Below are 22,360 nucleotides of genomic sequence, written 5' to 3'. Positions count from 1 at the left end.
TTAAGGCTTGGGGTATGTAAACCTGCTTTGACCCACATGACAAGAATGTTCTGAGCATAAGTAAAACTGCTCTTTGAAGGAAAGAGCATCTGGGTGTCTTCCTGATGATGCTTTACTTTCCGTAGATAAAACAATGTCCCTCACTTCTAGTCTGGCAAAAGATGTCAGTGGGAAATCTTCACAAATTTAAATAATTTTTTGGACTCTCCTGGGTAAATCTGTGTGTTTAATTTTGCATCTATAGGATACATGTTCCACGTTGATGCCATATTTATGGGAAGCAAAAGAATGCCTCTGACTCTGCTTCCCCATGACATTTGTATGGGTTCCTGCTCTCACTCACTCTGGGGCTGTTTTACCCAGAACCATACCCAATTGGACCCAGTGAGGAAGTCATATAAATTTGTAATCTCTGGGCTTCCCTGGTGGCGCAGTGGTTGCGCGTCCGCCTGCCGATGCAGGGGAACGGGGTTCGCGCCCCGGTCTGGGAGGATCCCACATGCCGCAGAGCGGCTGGGCCCGTGAGCCATGGCCGCTGAGCCTGCGCGTCCAGAGCCTGTGCTCCGCGACGGGAGAGGCCGCAGCAGAGGGAGGTCCGCATACCACCAAAAAAAAAAAAAACAAAAACAAAAACAAAAAAACTTTGTAATCTCTGACTTTACCTCACCTTTCCTTCCTATTCAGACACAACACCCAAGGGGCCTTCCTTTTTATAAATCCTGAGGGACACAGGTCCACTCAAACATTTGGAAATCAGGCATACATTCCAACCCAGTATATAGATAGATAGATAGGTAGATAGATAGATAGAGATATCAATATCAGTATCAATATAGATAAGAAGCTGCATTTAAGAGATGCTGAATTTATTTTTTTGGAGAGTCTGAAGCAAGAGAAGGGCCTTGAGGTCTCTAATAGATAACAAACTCACTCATTTTGCAAGTGCGCAATCAGAAGAATGGATCATTAATCACACTACAGCAGTAAAGAACCCCGTGAGGTACGACCAGCGGAGAGCAGACAAGCATTCCTACCGACACAGTGGTGTCAGTCCCCTCTGGCTGGAAGCTCCAGGAGACTGAGGTCAACGTGCCGGTCGTGTTAGTAGACTTGAACTTGCATGTCAGCTTCCCTTGTGTCCCATTTGCCACGAAGATTTCTTTTGGTGTATACACCTCCAGGGCCGATACACCAGCAGTCACTGGAGAGAAAGGAACAAGGAAAGCTTAAGAGTAGGATTTAGCATGAATACCACTGTGCATATTTATCAGAGGACAAAGAAAATATACAAGAACGTTACAAGATGTATACAGTAATCCATCACCACTGTGTACTATACATTTCTGGCAGAATATTATATTTATATAGCCAGGTATTTCCTACAAACTAAACCGCTGAGAGTCTGGGATTTTTGTTTTCTAATAAGAAGACATTTTTACTGGTTCAGTTATACCTAATATTTATGTTTTCTTTTGATTAATAGACTATTTTTCAGAGCAGTTTGAGGTTTGCAGAAAGTAGGGAGTTCCCATATATTCCCTCTAGCTTCCCCCAAGCCCCAGTTTCCCCTATTATTAACATCTTGCATTAGTGTAGCACTAACGTTGAGAATATTCTATATTTGGAATCATTCAGTAAATGTAGCCTTTTCAGACTGGCTTCTCTCGCTTAGGAATATTAATTTAAGCTTCCTCCATGTCATTTTGTGGCATGAAAGCCCATTTCATTTTATTGCTGAATAATATCCTTTGTACGGATGTACTACAGTTTATCCATTCATCTACTGAAGGACATCTCATCATGTTTCTCTGATGGTCTGTTTTTAATGATGTGGAGGCCATATTTTTACTTCTTTAAATAGTTCTCATATTCACCTGCTACATTTCAATTTATATCAGGTTGATCTTTTCTCATCTTCCATATATAAAGCAATTAAAACTGTTTTAGGTAAGATATCACTTTATTTTAAAGCCATGTTTATTATTTAACTAACCCTTTTCCTATAAGGTATTTAAGGCAAAAAAAAAAAAAAAGCATAACATATCTTGCTTTCATTAGTGAAATCTTACCTACCTCTGGATTTCAGTGTGCTAGATACATGTGTACTCAAGAAATAACTGACCACACTGGGTCATATATTCATTTACTCACTGAGTTTTTTCAGTTAGCTTAAGCCCAGGAAGTAGTAATTAAAATGTCTATCACTTGGCATATAAAAATAGCTCTTTTTCTGAGATCCATAATCAGAGGCAACTGCAGGAATTATTAAGGATTCCTGCTAAAATAAAATAATCTTCACGCAAAAAGAGACCCTTTCATGGACTAAAGAAGGTTAGAAAGAAACTTATTTGGCCTAAAAGTGGAAACAATTACAGCTAATATAGAAGAGATTAAAAACACCCATTTTAAAAATAAGGTTTTTTTAAAGAAATAGTGGGGAGAGAATCCCTATCTGCAGTGTTCCAATTATTCTTAGAATGTAACAGACAAGCAGAATAAGGAAGGGTATTGTCACCCAGGACTGATGGTCATATTCAGAATTTTTTCTTCCTGAGGTCTTAACTATGACTCCAGGCCAAGGAGAACAAGAGTACTCCCCCATTTCCTCCCAACCATCTTCCAAATGTTTATCCTCACGACACAATGGGCACTTTTGGCCATTCTTCTAAATAAACTGATAGCCACACTGCATCAAGCAGATTTTTTTCTGCTAACGAGGGTGGATTATTATTATAGGGAACAATGGATTATTATACGTGGTCCAAACCTCAAAACAAGCCCTTCTTTTAAACAAGAAGCAAACAAAAGACAGTTCCTTGCTATTGTGGGTAGGCAGAAAAGCAGTCCCAGGGCACTTGAGTTCAAAATGAAGGACAAAGCATAAAACTGGACAATTTGACCAGTTTATTCCAGGAAGCAGCACTGGTTTGTAACCCTTATTTACTCTGTGTGATTTTGACTAGTTTTCTCCACTGGGATGAGCACTCCAAGGAAAGCCACAGTCTTTAAAGTCAACAAATAAAGTTTCTCAAGGATTTTCTCAAACCAGATCCCTGCCACAAGGCCTGGCTGCAAGAACTGTTACCCTAAGATGTTATTTAATGACGCAACTGGGCCAAGTGCCCAAGTTTACAGTCATGGAATTCTGACCAAAAAGACCAACCAAATGCCTAAATGGGCTTTTAGACAATCTATTTAAGACAGACAATTTAATTATGCCAAAGCTGGTTAATAAACAAGTGGCTTTTAAAAACAACAACAGTACCATCACTCTTTGGCTAATTTGGACATGCAGCTGTTAGAGCCAGGAAAATGAATCCCAACTCCAGCCAATCAGTCAGTTGCAGAAAAATAAAATAACTCCATACATAGCTAGTTAACTTCCTCTTATCCCCCCTGGTTCTTTCTCCCACTCTTGCCATAATTCTTGGAGCTTCCATTAGTCATAGGAAGAACCTTCCAAAACTCTGATCTCTTTGTTTATCTTATCTTCTCCAATGATCTTATCCTCAGAGGAGGCCTATCCCAGCTGCTAATTCCCATAATCATACCCTAGCCCAGGGCTTCTCAACCGTGGCACTACTGACAATCGGGCCAGATTAGTCTTTGCTGTGGGGCTTGCCTGTGCGTTATAGGATGTTTAGCAGCATCCCTGACCTCTACTAGGTGTCCGTAGCAGCTTTTCTCATTCCAGCTGTGACAACCAAAAGTGTCCTTAGACAACCGCAAATGTCCCCTCCTCAGGGGCAAATTGCTCCTGGTCAAGAACCGCTGCCCGAGACCCTATCATTAATACCTGCTCCCCCTCCACAATCTTAATTTTCAGGCTCTCAACCCTCTAGATTGACCACTTCTGACTTTCCAGAACATTTCCTCCAATACCCTGAATTTTATCAATCCTTCAGCCACATTAGAACCCAGAACCCATCAGTCCTCCAATCCTTTTACTGTCTCATCCCCAGCACGTCTCCACTTGTCCCGCTCGGATCAGATCCACGGTGCAGCACAAGACTCATCCCCTGGCTGCACCATCAGCTCCTCTGCCTCTCTCTCCCGTCAGCGCATTCGCCCGGCCAGACCTCAACTCTGGTTAAGTCCACTTCTCTGTCCGTCTGCATCTCTACCAGGGTGGCTGACCACAGCTGGAGAAAAGCACACAATCTCACTGACTGGTTCCACCTTACATTCATGACCGCTAACTTCAAAGAGGGGACTCTTAATGGTGCCCAGCAATCCTCCCACATTTCCCTACCCCATCTAGGCTCCGCTCTCCTAAATGACTATTTTATACTTTCCTCTCTGACCTCAGCTGTAGACCTCCTCCTGCTTCTCTCGCTCAGCTGATGACTGTGCTTCCTGTTTCCCTAAGAAAACAGAAGCAATCACAAGAGACCTTCTCTGTGTCCCCAACCACATCCTACCTTCACCTTCTGCATCTGTGCCCTGTCTTCCTATGTGGGAAATGTCTGCACTACTCTCCACTGTGCACTGGATCTCATCTGCTCTCACGTACCTAGGGGCACTGATCCAGCAAGTCTCCCTTTTTCTCCTGAATATTTCATTCTCTACTGAGTTACTGCCATCAGCCAGAGAAGGATATACATTTATCTCCCAACTTTAGGGGGAAAAAATCTTGACCCTGCATTGCCCCACAGCTAAGATTCCTTTGCCCTCCTCTAACTTGTACATCTTGAACGAATTGTCTGCGGTCACTGTGCACAGTCTCCCTCTCCTCCCACGATCTCCTGAAGAAACCCAATTCAGGCTTTCATCCCCAGCACTCCACTAAAACTGTTCTTGTTAAGGAATCCAACGACCTCCATGCGGCTGAACCAACAGTTAATTCTCAAATCTCATCTTATGGATCTGCCTGCATTTGATACAATTGATCACTCCCTCCTTTTTTTCCAGTTTGGCCTCTGAAACATCACCCACCCCCTTTTGATTCTCTCCTCATCTCATTACCTGCTCCTTTCCTAGTCCCCTGACCTCTACATGCTGGACAGTCCCAGACCATCCCTCTGGCCTTTTATCCAGTCATTCTCTTGGTGACCTCATCTATACATCTATCTATTTTGGCTGCACCATGCGGCATGCAGGAGCTTAGTTCCCCAACCAGGGATGAAACCTGCACCTGCTGCTGTGAGAAACCAAAGTCCTAACCACCGGACCGCCAGGGAAGTTGGTAACCTCATCTAGTTTCAGGGCTTTAAATACCTCCTAAATGCCAATGACCGCTACACACACACACACACACACACACACACACACACACACACACGTACACACACGTGTGCATATGTATTCAATGCTGCTGTGAGAAACCAAAGTCCTAACCACCGGACCGCCAGGGAAGTTGGTAACCTCATCTAGTTTCAGGGCTTTAAATACCTCCTAAATGCCAATGACCGCTACACACACACACACACACACACACACACACACACACACACGTACACACACGTGTGCATACGTATTCAATGTTTATCCAGCAATGTCGCTTGGATCTAACTGGCATCTTAAATTTAACAATGTCAAGATTGAACCCCTAATTCCCACCTCCAGACCTGCCCTTTCATGGGCTTCTCCATTTCAGTAAAGGACAACTCCAGACTTCCAGTGGCTGAGGTCCAAGCTCTGGACAACTCTCTTTCTCACAACTTACCTCTAAGCCGTCACAAAACATGTGTCTCTACAAAAAACATATCTAGAAGTTGATCTCTCCATGCTCTGTCAGTGCTACCATCTTGGTTCAGGCCATCATTGTCTTTCACTCAGGTTATTTCCATGACTTCCTAAGCTGGTTCTCTCTTCCACCTCATCCACTTAACGGCAGCCAATCCACGGAGAGGCCAGAGAGATCTTGGTAAAATGCAAGTCAGATCTTATCACTCCCCTGCTCAAAACCCTCCACGTTCCCCACATCAGCCAGGATCAGGACTAGGTCCTCAGAGTGACCCACAGAGCCTGATGTAAGCTAGCCCGCGGCCACCTCTCAGACTTCATCTCCTACGCTTCTTCCCTAAACATGCTGAGCAGCCACCCTGTCACCTTGTTGCTCCTCTGCCTGTGATGAGAGCCTCCAGGACAGACAGTGCTATGGACAAGGAGACAGGAAGTCATGATGACATGAGAGCTGAGAGAAGGGCATTCAAACAAGAGAGCTGCCGGGAGTCAGGTGCTCTGCACAGCTGATCTCAGGGAGAAGTTTCAGCAGTGACCTCATACTTAAGTTTCAGCAGAGTAACCCCGTACTTAAAACTGCACGTGGTAACCATGCACATCATAGAAGCCCTAAGTGCTTACAGCAGTTTCTGATGAACTGCGATGAGCATGAACGCCAGCAAAGCTTCTCCTATGTGGGGAAAGAGAAGGAAAGCATAGATCTGCCCCTCAGACTACATTCCATGCAGCCCAAGCCAGGGATGAATTCACTGGTTTCTTAAACAATTGGGAATGGTTTGCTTTGTCAGCCTTTTCTTTTTTTTAAGTGACTAGGGGTATTATGGAAGTACATAGTAAAATTATTGTGAAATTCAGATGGCTTGTCTTCAGAGTCATAAAAGAGTTTTAAGGGGCTAGTTAAAATGGCTAAAGAACGCAAATATAAAGAGCACTGAGATGTAGAGAAACTATTGTTCTAATCCATGTCATCCCATGTCACTGTAGACTGGACTCCCAGTCTGAATAAGATATTTCATAGGTTTTTTTTTTTTTAAGACTCAGATTTACCATTATGGTATAGTGGCAAAAATCACTGTGAAAAGTATTAAAACTTTAGTTTAAAAACTCATTGATGAGGGTGGAAAAGTCTCCTGTTGAATCTTGGAAAAACCAATTGCCTCAGGAATAAAAACATAGAAATGAAATGAAATGAAATAAAAAGATTAAATGATATACACATGTTTTTACAACCGGCCAACTTTGGATTCTGAGTTACATATTAACTTACAGATAAACTTCAGAATGGTAACAGGAGCTGAGCTTACTTTCTTCCTGGGGAAGGAATCTTGCTAAGTTACACTACAGTTCAAAGGGCAAGAAAACATATAAACAAAAACTCTTCTTCTGATGTGCTCTGGGAAACAAATTTCTAAAATGCACCACTTTTGTTGCCCAAAAGTATCATTTAGCAGTGGAGTGATAATGACCCTCTAAGTAGGTGATCAATTTAAATGAAAAAAGCCTGCAAAATCATTTGACAAGTAATCAAAAAGTTTGTGCAATCAACTCACTAAGGGTCATTTCTACAGTAGTCAAATATGATACCCCAAACTTGATACTCTTCCATTTTGGATGGAAACCTGAACAGTTTAGAGGAAAAGGTGGGGGGTAGGGTGCAAATACAGAATACAAACATCCATCACAAGCAGAAAAAAAGCAAATTCAGGAATGGTTTGCACAGGGGCTTCCCTGGTGGCTCAGTTGTTGAGAATCTGCCTGCCAATGCAGGGGACACGGGTTCGTGCCCTGGTCTGGGAAGATCCCACATGCCGCAGAGCAACTAGGTCCGTGTGCCACAACTACTGAGCCTGCGGTTGAGAATCTGCCTGCCAATGCAGGGGACACGGGTTCGTGCCCTGGTCTGGGAAGATCCCACATGCCGCGGAGCAACTAGGCCCGTGAGCCACAACTACTGAGCCTGCGCGTCTGGAGCCTGTGCTTCGCAACAAGAGAGGCCACGACAGTGAGAGGCCAGCGCACCGCGATGAAGAGTGGCCCGCGCTCGCTGCAACCAGAGAAAGCCCACGCACAGAAACGAAGACCCAACACAGCCAAAAATAAAAACAAATTAATTAATTTAAAAAAAAAAAAGAATGGTTTGCCCAAAGGGCTATTTCCTGACATGATCTATTTCAATATTTTGAATTATTGAAGTAATACAATGTCAATCGTGTCTCATGTTAGTACATGTCAGGGTGACCTTAATGCCAGTAAATTCAAACTCTGATACCACAAAATCATTTAAAATATACTGGAGTGGCATTATTACGAATGAACAAACACTTTCATGGCCTAGTTTAAAATAACAGTGTTTTCATTGTTATTGTTAAAGCAATTCCTTGCCATGTTACTGCTGGGTCCATGTGTAATACACCTTTGGTTTGTAAAAATCTTACCCTTAACCCTGTTAAGGTTTTCCTTGAAATTGAAAGGCTTTTGTTTTGACTTTTTTTTTTAAAGTACTTTGATGTTACCAGTATATTCTCCTCTTTAAAACAGTACAATCAAGCAATTTATTCAAACAGCTTTTCCAGGCTATTTCTTGTTTGCTGTTGGTACACAGTGATAATCTGATATTGTAATATCTCCTAGTGCAAGCGTAAATATGACCTTTTAAAACATAGTAAAAGAGAGGGACAAAAGAGAACACTGAACACAAAATTCAGACTAGTGGTTCTGATTGGAATGGGGTGTATGGAGCAGGATGTGTGCAGCACACACTGTTGGGCGTGTTTAATTTCCTAGGCTAGGTAGTGAGGGCATGGGAGCTTGTTTTTTAATGTGCACTCTGCAAAGTGTATCGACGTGTGTGCGCACACACAAGCCCACTCTCTTTCTTTTGTATACATTTTATTTTTCATAATAAAAACTGATTTTTTTTAAAGAGAGAAAGGAAGACATCAGTAGGTGTTAAGAGATTAACTTCTTTAATTCCCGAATGCTCCAGTGAAAGCATCCAGCACGATTCCCTCCCAGCACAGCTGTGACTCCTATAAACAGGCTGAATAAAGGGAAGCCAACGGATGATGCGTGTCGGTGGAAAAAATGCCAGTGTCTAGTAGAGGCCTCACGCCCCCCTCAGCACCAGGCCACTCTGCAGCTGAAGGGGGCTGCTTTCTGCCCTGCATTAGGGCTATTCTGGACCTGCTTCAGTTGGGTGGCACAAAGTAAGGGGTGGCTAAAAAAATATACTCTATTCAACGAGCCATAAATATTAATAAATTAAGCTTTTCATTTGTTAGGAACACGCTCTTCCGTATGCTTTGTCTGAGGTTATGCTTCAGGCCACAGTCTAAAAATGACTTCCTCCCAGTGTCTGCCCCACATCCCTCACCCTGTGCCCCTTTACATCCTGCCTTTCCCGTCAAGGCACCCTTCACACTCTATGGGAGGGACCTGCTGCCCGGAACCAGGGGAGGGCCAGTGGCTGTGTCCATCTTGTTCACCAAACCAACCTCTTTACCTCGCAAATGCCTGACCCTGTCAGTGTGCTTGACAAACATTTGTCTGAAAGTTGGAAAAGAATGAATGAAAGAAGGACAGAAGAATAAAAGAGACCAATCACAACTCATTTACACTCAGCCATAAAAAATTATACTTGCTTCACAACCAATGGCTTCAGCATAATGCCCAACACAAAAGGAATTTCAGAGATTACTCAGGATCAAGTATGAATGCTTACATCATCTTAGAGGAAGTTTAGATAGGTTTCCTCCAAGAGTCACCTTCCTATTTTGATGAGAAAATCCCAAAGGCAAGTCATCTTTTGAAATGTTCAATTAAAAAAAAAAAAAGTTATGTACGTTTACTAACACACAGGATTACCAAATTCCTCTCAGGGCTGATTCCTTCTACTCAGGATTGAGGGCCAGCTGGCCACATCTTTATCCTTAACCTTTTTGTACCAGCAAAGATCTTTCTGTTTCTCAAATGAGAGATACTCAAAAGGTCCTGAATCAGGCTACTCATTGAACTCATCACTTGACTCCCTAAAGCCATGGTATTTCTTGTTTGCCCTCCTCTATGTATGTACTGTTCATCTTTCTTTTCTGCTACGGCTTTCCTTCTTTCAATCAACCATTATCCTTTCAAACCATGCTGGGACTCGGCTTCTGCCCTTAATGGACTGACAGTCTCGTGGAGACAAATGAACAAACATCTACAGTGTAGTGCCTGGCCCCTGGGATGCACCCGGGCTGGTGCAGAGACAGGGCACAGATTCCACTAAAGACCAAAGTCTCCAATCAAGCAGTCAACACAAACGCCACAGTTGTAGTCAACCTGAATTGTATCATCTGTGTCCAAATGTTTGTCCAAAACTGTCCAAACATTTCTCAGCTCTTAGCAAGGAGATGAAAAGAAGACACTTTTGGGAAGAAATCAGATCATTTTACTTCTGACAGATTATAGTGGACTAAAATGCTCAGCATAAAGAACATGATGAAAGCTCTGGGGGCGTACCCATGGATAACAGAATAACACTCTCATGTGCTTTATGCTTCCCAGGTGCTGAAATGGCATATCAAAATTTCTACTCAAGGGCTTCCCTGGTGGCGCAGTGGTTGAGAATCCACCTGCCGATGCAGGGGACACAGGTTCGTGCCCCGGTCCGGGAGGATCCCACATGCCACGGAGCGGCTGGGCCCATGAGCCATGGCCACGGCCACTGAGCCTGCACGTCCGGAGCCTGTGCTCCGCAACGGGAGAGGCCACAACAGTGAGAGGCCCGCATACCGAAAAAAAAAAAAAAAAAAATTTCTACTCAAGCAAAAGACCACTGTACTGTAATCTGTATTTCCGAGCTCTCAAATTTATTTTATCAGAAGGCCTACAATACGTTAGAAGATATTTGAACAAAAATGTAATCCAAACCAGAAAAGGCTAATACAAAATATTACAGGAACAGCAAAACAAAAGATGGTAAAGTATGTGCCTATGTTCGATGGCAAGAACGGTACTTCTTGTCTCCAAAATAGGACAAAAGGTAAAGAAGCAATGGACAAACCATCACTTATTAAGTGCTTACCATGGGTTAAACATTATTAAACTATGGCACATTTATTATTTTTCAGCTTCACTGTTGGGTATTACCTATTGGACGGAAGCTCAGAGAGGTTAAGGAACTTGCCCAAGTGACTTATTCAGCAGCTGTGGAGCCAGAAGTTGAATCTAGGACCCTCAGACTCCAAAGCCTAGCTCTTTTCACTATGCTGATTACCAACCTTTAACAGAGTCCTTTATTCAAACAAAATCTTATGGGGAACCCAATATATAATGGAGATAGAGGTAGTTTTCATATACAAGTCAGACAAGAAGTACTCAAAACTTACAATAATAAAGTCCCAGAAGTAGAATACAGCACAATGGTTCTCAACCTTGGTTATATTTCGCAATCACCTAGAGAGCTTTGAAAATTAGTGATGGCTACTGAAACTACTCTGTATGATACTGTGTACTGATGGGTATATGTCATTATACATTTGTCCAAACCCACAAAATGTACAATACCAAGCGTGTACAACACCAAGAATGTAAACGATGGACTTTGGGTGATTATGAGGTGTCAGTGTAGATTTACCCATTGTAATAAATGTACCACTCTGGTAGGGGATGTTGGTAATGAGGGAGGCTGTGCAAGTGGTGGGGGGGGCAAAAGGAATATGGGTGTATGGCTAGATGACCTCTCAGTTTTTCTGTGAAAAATAAAGTCTATTTAAAAAAAATACTGGACTTCCCTGGTGGCGCAGTGGTTAAGAATCCACCTGCCAGTGCAGGAGACATGGGTTTGAGCCCTGGTCCAGGAAGATCCCACATGCTGCAGAGCAACTAAGCCCGTGCGCCACAACTACTGAGCCTGTGCTCTAGAGCCCGTGGGCTGCAACTACTGAGCCCGTGTGCCACAACTACTGAAGCCCACGTGCCTAGAGCCCCTGCTCCGCAACAAGAGAAACCACCGAATGAGAAGCCTGCGCACCACAACGAAGGCCCAACGCAGCCAAAAAAAAACTAAAACTAAAAAAAAAAAAAAAAAAAAAAAAAAAAAATACTGGGCTTCCCTGGTGGCACAGTGGTTAAGAACCTGCCTGCCAATGCAGGGCACATGGGTTCGAGCCCTGGTCCAGGAAGATCCCATATGCTGCGGAGCAACTAAGCCTGTGTGCCACAACTACTGAGCCCGTGTGCCATAACTACTGAAGCCCACACGCCTAGAGCGTGCTCTGCAACAAGAGAAGCCACCGAAACGAAGAGTAGCCCCAGCTCGCTGCAACTAGGGAAAGCCCGCATGCAGCAACAAAGACCCAACACAGCCAAAAATAAAAACAAATAAATAAATAAATTTATTTTAAAAAAAAAGACAGATGCCTAGGTCCTGCCCCTATTCCTAGGGATCCTGATTTAATTAGTATGGGGTGTGGCCTAGGTATCAGGATTTTTAAAAGGCCCTCAGGTGATTCTACACTTGTAACCACTATCCAGCACACCAATGAGATGCTGAACTCTACTTATGATACTATAATAAAAAAGACCATGCCTGAAGCAGATGAGCCAAGCCTTGCCTGGCATTTGATTGAATGTAGATATAGGTATGTTGACTTGTAAAATATAAGTTAGTGCACACGTGTGGACCTGAATTTTTCAAAAGACTGGGGCGATGGTCTACTACCCTCTTAATCAAATGCACACTTACAAGTTTAAATGTATACATAGAAATTACAAAAACGTGCTTTATTCTGAAGAATACATTGGCTGCCAGAGCTAACATGGTGGTGTTCTCCAAAGTCCCCAAATCATGTATATAACTTCATGTCTGGCACATTGTTCCTTATTATTATTTTAATGGTTTAAAATATACTTTAGAGGACTTCCCTGGTGGCTCAGTGGTTAAGAATCCGTCTGCCAATGTAGGGGACACGGGTTCGGAGCGCTGGTCCGGGAAGATCCCACGTGCCACGGAGCAACTAAGGCCGTGTGCCACAACTACTGAGCCTGTGGTCTGGAGCCCGCGAGCCACAATTACTGAGCCCACATGCCACAACTACTGAAGCCTGCGAGCCTAGAGCCCGTGCTCCGCAACAAGAGAAGCCACCGCAATGAGAAGCCTGTGCACCGCAACGAAGAGTAGCCCTCGCCCGTCTCAACTAGAGAAAGCCCGCGTGCAGCAACGAAAACCCAACACAGCCATAAATAAATAAATATCAATTTATTTTAAAAAATATATATATATATACTTTAGAAACAAACAAAATGTACATCAAACATTTGGAAATTCTAAAGCACTGTTCCTGAAATGCCCTAGAAGTCTATTGAAGAGAGCTTGAAAACCACTTCTCTTCTTGGTTTTTGAGAAGTTCAGGTTTACTGTACGTGTGTAAAACCAGCATCTGCTGCCATAGCAGCAGAGGGAGGAAATACTTCAACCTTTTTAGGTCCATAGGTACTGTCCGAGCTGATCTTCTACCTGGTAATTCTTTTGGACAGGTTCTTAATTAAATGCAAATTTCTAATTTATTATTTAAAACCCAGTTAAAAGCTCCCTTATTGCTTCCAAGCTTTTCAAAATAACATACCCCCTTTCCTGCTTTACATTTGGTGAGGGCTACTGCTGGTGAGCTGGTATCAGCTTGCTCTTGCTTCCTTCAACATGCCACGCAGTTGGCATACCTCTGGGCACAGTTTGGAATGAGGCCACCTCTGAAATCCTACAGAATCTCGACTCCACCTAAACAGGACTTCAGGAAAACCCTCCCTGATCTGACCACCTCTTGCACCCCACTACTCAATGTTTCTCGTTTGCCTCTTCAGTAGGCTGCAGTCTACTGAAGCTACACCTTCAAGTGAGCAGCCAAAGCTTTTTGGTATTTAGTCCTGCAATTGTCTTGAACTCCACTATCACTCGAGACTCTGAGGGATGGAACCTCATCTTATTTGGCCTGTGTGCGCCGAACACATAAGACAATTCCTGGTGATCAGAAAGTTCTCAAGGAGCATTTAAGGAGTAAACAGACCGATAACAGCTGTATTTTTAGGATTCCTATAACGTGAAGCTTTGGTTAATGAAATGTATAAGCACCCTTAAAAAAAAAAAGAAACCAAGTTGCCCTTAAATGGAAACCTAATCCTACTCAGTCAAACTCTCTCTGGCTCTTAGAAAACTCTGGCAAAAGAGTCCAGATTAATCAGCACCAACTTATCAATGCCCGAAAGAGTTCAAAGTGTAAATGCTCACCTTTGGACAGAAGTAAAATATGAGACAAGAATGGAAATGTGTGCCTCCTTTCCTGTTGAGGTGCAGGCTTTGTTAGAATAAAACAAAAAAAGACAATAATATCAATTAAATAACTTTTTTTTTTTTTGGCCACGCTGCACGGCACGTGGAATCTTAGTTCCCCGACCAGCGATTGAACCCGCGCCCCCTGCATTGGAAGCATGGAGTCTTAACCACTGGACCGCCAGGGAAGTCCAAATTATTCATTTATTGAATAGCAAATAAGTGCTACATTCTATGGGGGATGCAGTCTCCTTAGATACTATGCATGAACACACACACACACACGCAAGAATGTATACAGCAAACACTGAGTGCCTACTGTGTGCAGGGTCTGGGCACAAGAGAGGACATGGGAGAACAGCCTTCCAAATGAGGCTTACAGGCTACCCAGTCTGTATTTTATTTCTTGTTTATACCACCTTATCGTCCCTAAAAAAGTTCCTACTAAAGCATCTCCATAAAGTAGCAAATAGACTACATGTAGTTAATTAATGTTGAAGTTTGAAAAATGAAGAGGTCAGGGAGTGTTTTAGGGGAAATACACTTGAATTTTATCTGGAATGCTGAGAAGAATCAAGATAGGAAGAGCATTTTGCAGAGACAAAAACATGAGATGCTGTTTCCAAATGGATTGTGTAGATTACTTTGGCTGGAGTAGAAGAAAACTTTAAAGTTGAAAAGGTAGGCTGAGAAGTTGGAACTTGATCCTGTAGGGAAATGGGCACCACTGAATGTTTTTAAGCTGGGCAATAAGGTACAAGTGGGTTTCTTGGCAGAGATGTGAAGAAACACAGAAAAAAGAGGGAAAGGAGAGGCATTTAGAAGATTTTTTTCCTCAATTTTTGTTTGGTTAATTCTGCCCCTAACACTGGACAAAGGAGAAAAACTTCCAGGAATGACTCATCCCTAAATCTTTCAAAAGCAATGATACCACTAAGAAACCAAATTATTTTTACATTTATAAACCTACAAATTGACTTTAGATATGTGAGGGATATTTTTTAAAACTAAGTACTGCATATATCTAATTTCTTTTAAATAATTAATAATAAGGAAGTCTACATGAACATATTTGTCATATGGTTGCCACAAGTTCCTTGAAGTTATTTTTCTACCACCACAACCATTTTGATGAAAATCTTGCTAAAATGTATTATTTTTCTTCTGTCTTCATAAAACAATAATACAGTGAGTGAAGATTTGCAGAGAAACAATATTTATGTAGTTTTGAAGCATTCCTCCACAAGATAGTTATTAATTAAAAAGGGAAAAGATAGCTCCTTTACAGTGGAGAAATATGGCAGACCCCATCTTAACTGAGGATCAAAGTTAATGTCACTAATAATGGAACCCATCGGTAACGAACGTCTCCTTATATGATGCACTGAGAAGAACAGAACATTACTTCTGCAGTACTCCTGCCAAATGTGCATAACCTGAATCATCAGACAAACCTGATGGAGGGACATTCTACTACATAACTGGTTTGTACTCTTCAAGAATGCTAATTTAAATTAAGGGAAAAAAGACTCAGGAAGTGCTGCAGACTAAAGGTGACTAAAGAGACACGACAACTGGACGAAACACACCATTCTGGATTTTCTTCTGCTAGGGTGGACATTATTGGGGCAACTGGCAACACCTGAATAAAGTCAGATAATTACACTGTGGTTGTATAAGATGATGTCCTTAGTCTTTCTTTCTTTCTTTTGGCCGCAAGGCATAGTTTGTGGGATCTTAGTTCCCCGACCAGGAATTGAACCCTGGCCCACAGCAGTGAAAGTGCCGAGTCCTAACCACTGGACCACCAGGGAGTTCCCTTGTCCTTAGTCTTTAAGAAATACGCATTAAAGTATTTAAGGATAAAGGCAGGTGCGCGCATGCACGCGCGCACACACACACACACAGTATTTAAGGATAAAGGACCAGCATTTCTGCTGCTCTCACATAGTTGAGATACACACACGTGAGGATTAAGAAAATGTAATAAAATGTTAACATTTGAGAAATCTGGTTGAAGGGTAGATGGTATTCTTTGCATTCTTTTGCCACTTTTCTATAAGTCTAAAATTATATAAAAATAAAAATGGAAAAGAAATAATATACCATTTTGTTGAATTTCTGGCTAACTCTTTGGTAACTCAGGACTTGTGTGGACATCAAGAACATAATAATAATTTAGTGATACCCTCTGGGGCCACTCAGATATGTAGGGCTATTTGCCCCTACCTAGCTGTCTCCAGCCATGATTATTTTTGAACTTTTGTAAATGCTTTAAATTTTCTTCCAATTACCATTCCAATCAGGTAATCAGTTGTCAGCAGCAGTTTGCCTTCAGCATCCTCTATTTCACCTCCTAATTAATTGCTCTAATCTGTTATGGGCTTGGAAACTCATCTAGTTCATGTTTATTTTATAGATGAAAAGACTCTAATCCAGAAAGGGTAAGTAACTTATTGAAGGTATCCATTATCATCAAGAACAGAAAAAGGATTTGAACACTTCCAAAGTTCTTTTTGTGACATCATGCTAATTTGATCACTGTATAAATAAGAGGAAACGGTCTCTTAATAAAAAACTGTGTTACATTGAGATCAGACCTGTGGCTGCCAAAGGGGAGGGGGGAGGGGGGAGGGAGAGGGATGGACTGGGAATTTGGGGTTGGTAGATGCAAACTATTACATTTGGAATGGATAAACAACAAGGTCCTACTGTATAGCACAGGGAACTATATCCAATCTCCTGGGATAAACCATAATGGAAAAGAATATTAAAAAAGAATGTAGGGACTTCCCTGGTGGTCCAGTGGTTAAGAATCTGTCTGCCAATGCAGGGGATGCAGGTTTGATCCCCGGTGGGGGAACTAAGATCCCACAGGCTGCAGGGCAACTAAGCCTGTGTGCTCTTGAGCTCACGCACCACATAGAGAAGCCCACACACCACCGCAACAAAGAGCCCACGTGCTGCAACGAAAGATCCGATGCAGCCAAATAAATAAATATTTTAAAAAATTTTAAAAATTAAAAAAAATGTATATATGTTTAAAACTTGAGTCACTTTGCTGTACAGCAGAGATTGGCACAATGCTGTAAATCAACTATACTTCAATTAAAAATTTTTATTAATTAAAAAAAAGAACTGTGTTACAAGTAAGACTCAGGAACTAGAAGGAATGGACTTTGTCATATTAATCTTAGCTGCCCCTTGGCCTTTTCTTTGCTTACTTTCCAGTGGCCAGATAAGCCTCTGCAGATTATCAAAGTGTTGGTGTATTTCAAGATTTTCCCCTAACCTTCTTCTTTATTTAAAAAAAAAACCCACGTTTCAAAATCTCTGGATACTCTATCGCTTACTGAGTGGCTGGCAGAATAGCCCAAAGTTTAGATTTTTACCCACTTACATTCACATACACGAGAGACAACAATGCCACAAAACAGTAAGAGGAGGACACATGCTACTAAGTCATCTGTAACCGACTATAGTTTAAAATGTACAACAAAATTTTAGAGCACCTTGTTCCTCCAAAAGTATTTTTACAGATATTTTCAGATAACTGAAGGAATCTTCTGCCTCCTGACTTACTGTAAACATCGAATGGAGGGAAAGCTCTTGAAATAATTCCTTGGGGTCATTCTCCCCAGAGGACTGGCATTACTCAGAGGCTTCTGGATGGCAAGAATTGCTTAGAACAACAAGTCTGTCAAATGGTTGAAACTGCCATTTTGAGGAGGCTGGTATGAAATAATGTTTCAAGCCACAGTACATTTTGAAATAATTTCCAAACCCAAATGTTTATGTAAATTTCCATCAATGGGGGGCCTGCTTAAACAAATTTGATATATCTGTACAATGGAAAACCCTGGTATCATAAGAAAGAATGAGGAAGTTCTTTAGTGCTGATAGGAAAGGATCTCCAAAACATATCATTAAAAGAAAAAAGCAAAAGGTAGACACACCATATACAAAAATTAACTCAAAATGTACACTGACATTATGTAAGAGCTAAAACTATAAAATTCTTAGAAGACAACATAGTTTTTAGGTATGATATCAAAAGCATGAGCAACAAAAGAAACAATACGTAAATTGGACTTGATCAAAATTTAAAAATCTTTGTGCCTCAAAGGATACCACCAAGAAAGTCAACCCATAGAATGGGAGAAAATATTCGCAAATCATCTATCTATTAAGGGACTTGTATCCAAAATATACAAGTAATCCTTATAATTCAACAATAAAAAGACAAACTAATTAAAAGATGAGCAAAGGACCTGAATAGATATTTCTTCAAAAGAAGATATACAAATGACCAATACGCAAATGAAAAGGTGCTCAAACATTACTAATTATTAGGGAAAGGCGAATGAAACCACAGTGAGATACCACTTCACACCCACTAGGCTGGCTATTCAAAAACACTCTAACAAGTATCGTGAGGATGCGGAGAACTTAGAACTCTCTACATCGCTGGTGGGAATGTAAAGTAGCGCAGCCCTTTGGAAAACAGGCTGGCAGTTCCTCCGACGGTTAAACGTAGGGTTACCATATGACTTAGCAGTTCTACTCCTAAGTACCTATCCAAGAGAACTGAAAACATGCCCATCAACTGATGAGTGGATAAACGAAGTGTGGCACATCCATACAATGGAATTTTTTTTTTTTTTTTGTGGTACGCGGGCCTCTCACCGTTGTGGCCTCTCCCGTTGCGGAGCACAGGCTCCGGGCGCGCAGGCTCAGCGGCCATGGCTCACGGGCCCAGCCGCTCCGCGGCATGTGGGATCCTCCCGGACCGGGGCACGAACCCGTGTCCCCTGCATCGGCAGGTGGGTTCTCAACCACTGCGCCACCAGGGAAGCCCTGGAATATTTTTTAGACCTAGAAAGAAATAAAATATCGATACATGCTATGTCACGGATGAACCTTGAAAACATGGTAAGTGAAAGCTGGATACAAAAGGCCTCATATGGGGCTTCCCTGGGGGCGCAGTGGTTGAGAGTCCGCCTGCCGATGCAGGTGACACGGGTTCATGCCCCGGTCCGGGAAGCTTCCACATTCATGCCCCGGTCCGGGAAGATTCCACATGCCGCGGAGCGGCTGGGCCCGTGAGCCATGGCCGCTGAGCCTGCGCGCCCGGAGCCTGTGCTCCGAAAGGCCTCATACTATGTGATTCCACTTACACAAAATTTCCAGAATAGGCAAACCCATAGCGACAGGAAGTAGACTCTGGGGGCTGTGGGAAGAGGGAAATGGGGACTGACCCCACTCATGAATACAGCGTTTCATTATGGGGTGATGAGCATTCTAAAACTGGGTAGTAGTGGTGGCTGTACTATTCTGTGAATTACTAAAACACATTGAATTCTATGCTCTAAAAGGGTGAATAATTTCATAGTATGCAAACTGTATCTCAGTAAAGCTGCTGTTTAAAAAAAAAAAAAAAGCAAGCTGTTGAGCAATAATGTATGGGATACTACCACTTACAGATTTGCTCTCACATCTCCATAATGTATCTCTGGAAAGATACAATGTTAGAAAACTAACACTGGCTTTCTCGGCAAGGGGACTGGAGACAGAGGAAGATTTTTCATTATGTACTCTTTTTTAACTTTTGAACTATGTCAACATAATACTATTCAAAATTTTTAGTTAGAAATCAAATGAAATTAGAAAATGTTTTTAATAGACTAGTTCCTTCCACTGGTTTGACAATGCAAAGCTCTATGCAAAACAATACACTTGGGGGCTGTAAATGGTAATGAGTTACTGAAATTAGCCTGAAGTAACAAAAATCAGTACAGTTTCCTTTTCTATACTGTTTAATTCTGCTTCCAGTTAACTTTTCCCTTCTGGTCTTCTAACTCTTTATGTCTCAGTGGCTCTTTGATGAAGTAATTTTCTGTACCTCTTTTATTTGGAAACCCAAACTGAACAAATTTCTTCTATATTGGATCAAATTCCAAACGTGTTTAAAAAAAAAAAGGAGCAAAAAACCTATTTAAAAAAATTTATTATAAAACCTCCCTCTACCAGACATTAGAGGAAATTAAGACTAATAAATGACCCTTAATTTAGGAATAAATTTAAGAATAAATGACCCTTAGGAAAAAGTCAAAAACAGTTTCGAAACTACTTCCTACATGCTCCACTCCTAAATTTCCAACTGAGTGGATTAAAACTGCCCTCTGAAAGCCATTCTCTATTTTTTACCAGCGTTGTCATAGAGCTAGTGCAGAAACAGGTTTCCAAAACAGGCCACTGAACCCCAACTCTGCTCACTACAGGGGCAGAAGGAAATAGCCCCACTTGATGAAGAAGTTCTCCCTTCCACTTAGCTCCACACTGTCCAGCTGGAATCAGAGTGTAGTTCTGTACTTTGGAGAGTTCTGTACTGTCGATCTTATCTGATATATTGCTTTATCCACGCTCTTCTATTATTATGTCAATGCCACACACCCCCTTGATGATGCAGAGAGGGGAGAGCTGCTTTACCAGGCAGCACGGCTCTGTCGATACAGCTTGACTCCCTAGCAGGGCACACAAAGCCCTTCAAAGCCTGGCTGCAGGTTACCATTGTGGCCAGTTTATCACTCTCCCCAGAGATCTCACCCCAGATCCTACATTTCTGCCACATCAAACTTCTAGCCCTTTCCCCAACACACTACACTCTTAACAACAATATGCTTTATACATGCTACTCTTTTGGTCTGGAATGCCACCTCCACTAACTCACTCACTCAAACTGGGTCAATGCCTGTGCTTCCTTCAAGGCAACTCCAAGATAATCTCTCTGTAAAGTCTCCCCTAACTTGGGGTCTAATCGTGGATATTTTTTCTGAAGTTTCAATGAATTTATATTAAAAAGACATAAATTAATAAAAAAATTAGGATATTTCATAAACTTGAAGACACCACTGATGACAAGAGACATTATTTATGTGTCACCGGGAAATAAAAATGCTGGCTCTGACTCACCAGTGACTGTAAAGTACATCCCAATGTCAGAGATATTAAAATGTGCAAAACTGTCTTCAAATTTTAAAAATGTAGTAAACCACAAAGCTCAAAGGTAAAGATGTTGTCTTCCATCTGTCTGTTTACCTATAACACATCTCTTGATTGTTATAGGTAAATTGTTTCCCAGTCTCTCCCAGACCTTTGGCATCTAAGATTTTGGATTTTACTCACATTTGTTTCTTCCCAATAATTAGCTCAGAACCTAAAACCCAAGATATGCAGTGTAAAATAAGAGTCCAACTTATTTAAATTTAAAAATAAGAGTTCCTGACATTTTGCCAAAGAAGAAAGGCAGATGGCCAACAGGCACATGAAAAGATGCTCAACATCACTAATTATTAGAGAAATGCAAATCAAAACCACAATGAGATATCATGTCACACCTGTCAGAATTGCTATTATCAAAATGTCTACAAATAACAAATGCTGGCAAGGATGTGGAGAAAAGGGAACCCTCCTACACTGCTGTTGGGAATGTAAGTTGGTGCAGCCACTGTGGAGAATAGTATGGAGGTTTCTCAACCTCCCTTCCATATGACCCAGCAATTCCACTCCTGGGTATATATCCGAAAAAAAACCAAAAACACTAATTCAAAAACATGCATGCACCCCAATGTTCATAGAAACATTACTTACAATTGCCAAGACATGGAAACAACCTAAGTGTCCATCAACAGACGAATGGATAATAAAGATGTGAGATACATACACGTGCATGCGTGCATGCACACGCGCGCACACGCGCGCACACACACACACACACACACACACAATGGAATACTACTTAGCCATAAAAAAGAACGAAATTTGGCCATTTGCACCAACATGGATGGACCTGGAGAGCACTATGCTAAGTGAAATAAGTCAGACAGAAAAAAATCAATACGGTATGATATCACTTATATGTGGAATCTAAAAAATATAACAAACTAGTGAATATAATAAAATATAAGCAGACTCACAGATATAGTGGTTACCAGTGGGGAGGCGGGGAGGGGCACATAGGGGTGGGGGAGTAGGAGGTACAAACTATTGGGTGTAAGATAAACTCAAGGATGACACGGGGAATACAGCCAATATTTTGTAATAACTGTAAATGGAAAGTAACCTTTAAATATTATATGCAGATAAATTTTTTTTTAAAATCAGTTAAAAAGGAGTTCCTATTTATTAAGGATCTAATGAAGTACAAAAAGAATGTGATAAAACTTAGAAATCATTAATGCCATAAAAATGAAGCTTAAAAAAAAAGGCTTCTTGGGCTTCCCTGGTGGCGCAGTGGTTGAGAGTCCACCTGCCGATGCAGGGGACACGGGTTCGTGCCCCAGTGTGGGAAGATCCCACATGCCGCGG

The 22,360-nt window shown here is 41.7% G+C and overlaps 1 protein-coding gene across 5 annotated transcripts in view; it reads right to left on the bottom strand.

Annotated features, from left to right (window-relative positions):
- MPZL1 (myelin protein zero like 1) overlaps positions 1–22,360 on the bottom strand; it is a 66,508-nt gene that overhangs the window by 20,805 nt on the left and 23,343 nt on the right. For all 5 annotated transcript variants that reach the window (XR_003679459.2, XR_003679460.2, XR_003679461.2 and 2 more), the window contains exon 2: positions 1,035–1,201. Coding sequence is in view for 2 of the 5 variants with exons in the window: in XM_028488676.2 (XP_028344477.1) it covers positions 1,035–1,201 (167 nt within the window). In the remaining 3 variants the exon portion in view is untranslated. The remainder of the gene's footprint in view (positions 1–1,034; positions 1,202–22,360) is intronic.

The sequence above is a fragment of the Physeter macrocephalus genome, chromosome 4, assembly GCF_002837175.3.
Source record: "Physeter macrocephalus isolate SW-GA chromosome 4, ASM283717v5, whole genome shotgun sequence".
Taxonomy (NCBI): domain Eukaryota; kingdom Metazoa; phylum Chordata; class Mammalia; order Artiodactyla; family Physeteridae; genus Physeter; species Physeter macrocephalus.
Note: the sequence above shows the minus strand (reverse complement) of the source record. Positions and strands in the feature narration are given on the sequence as shown.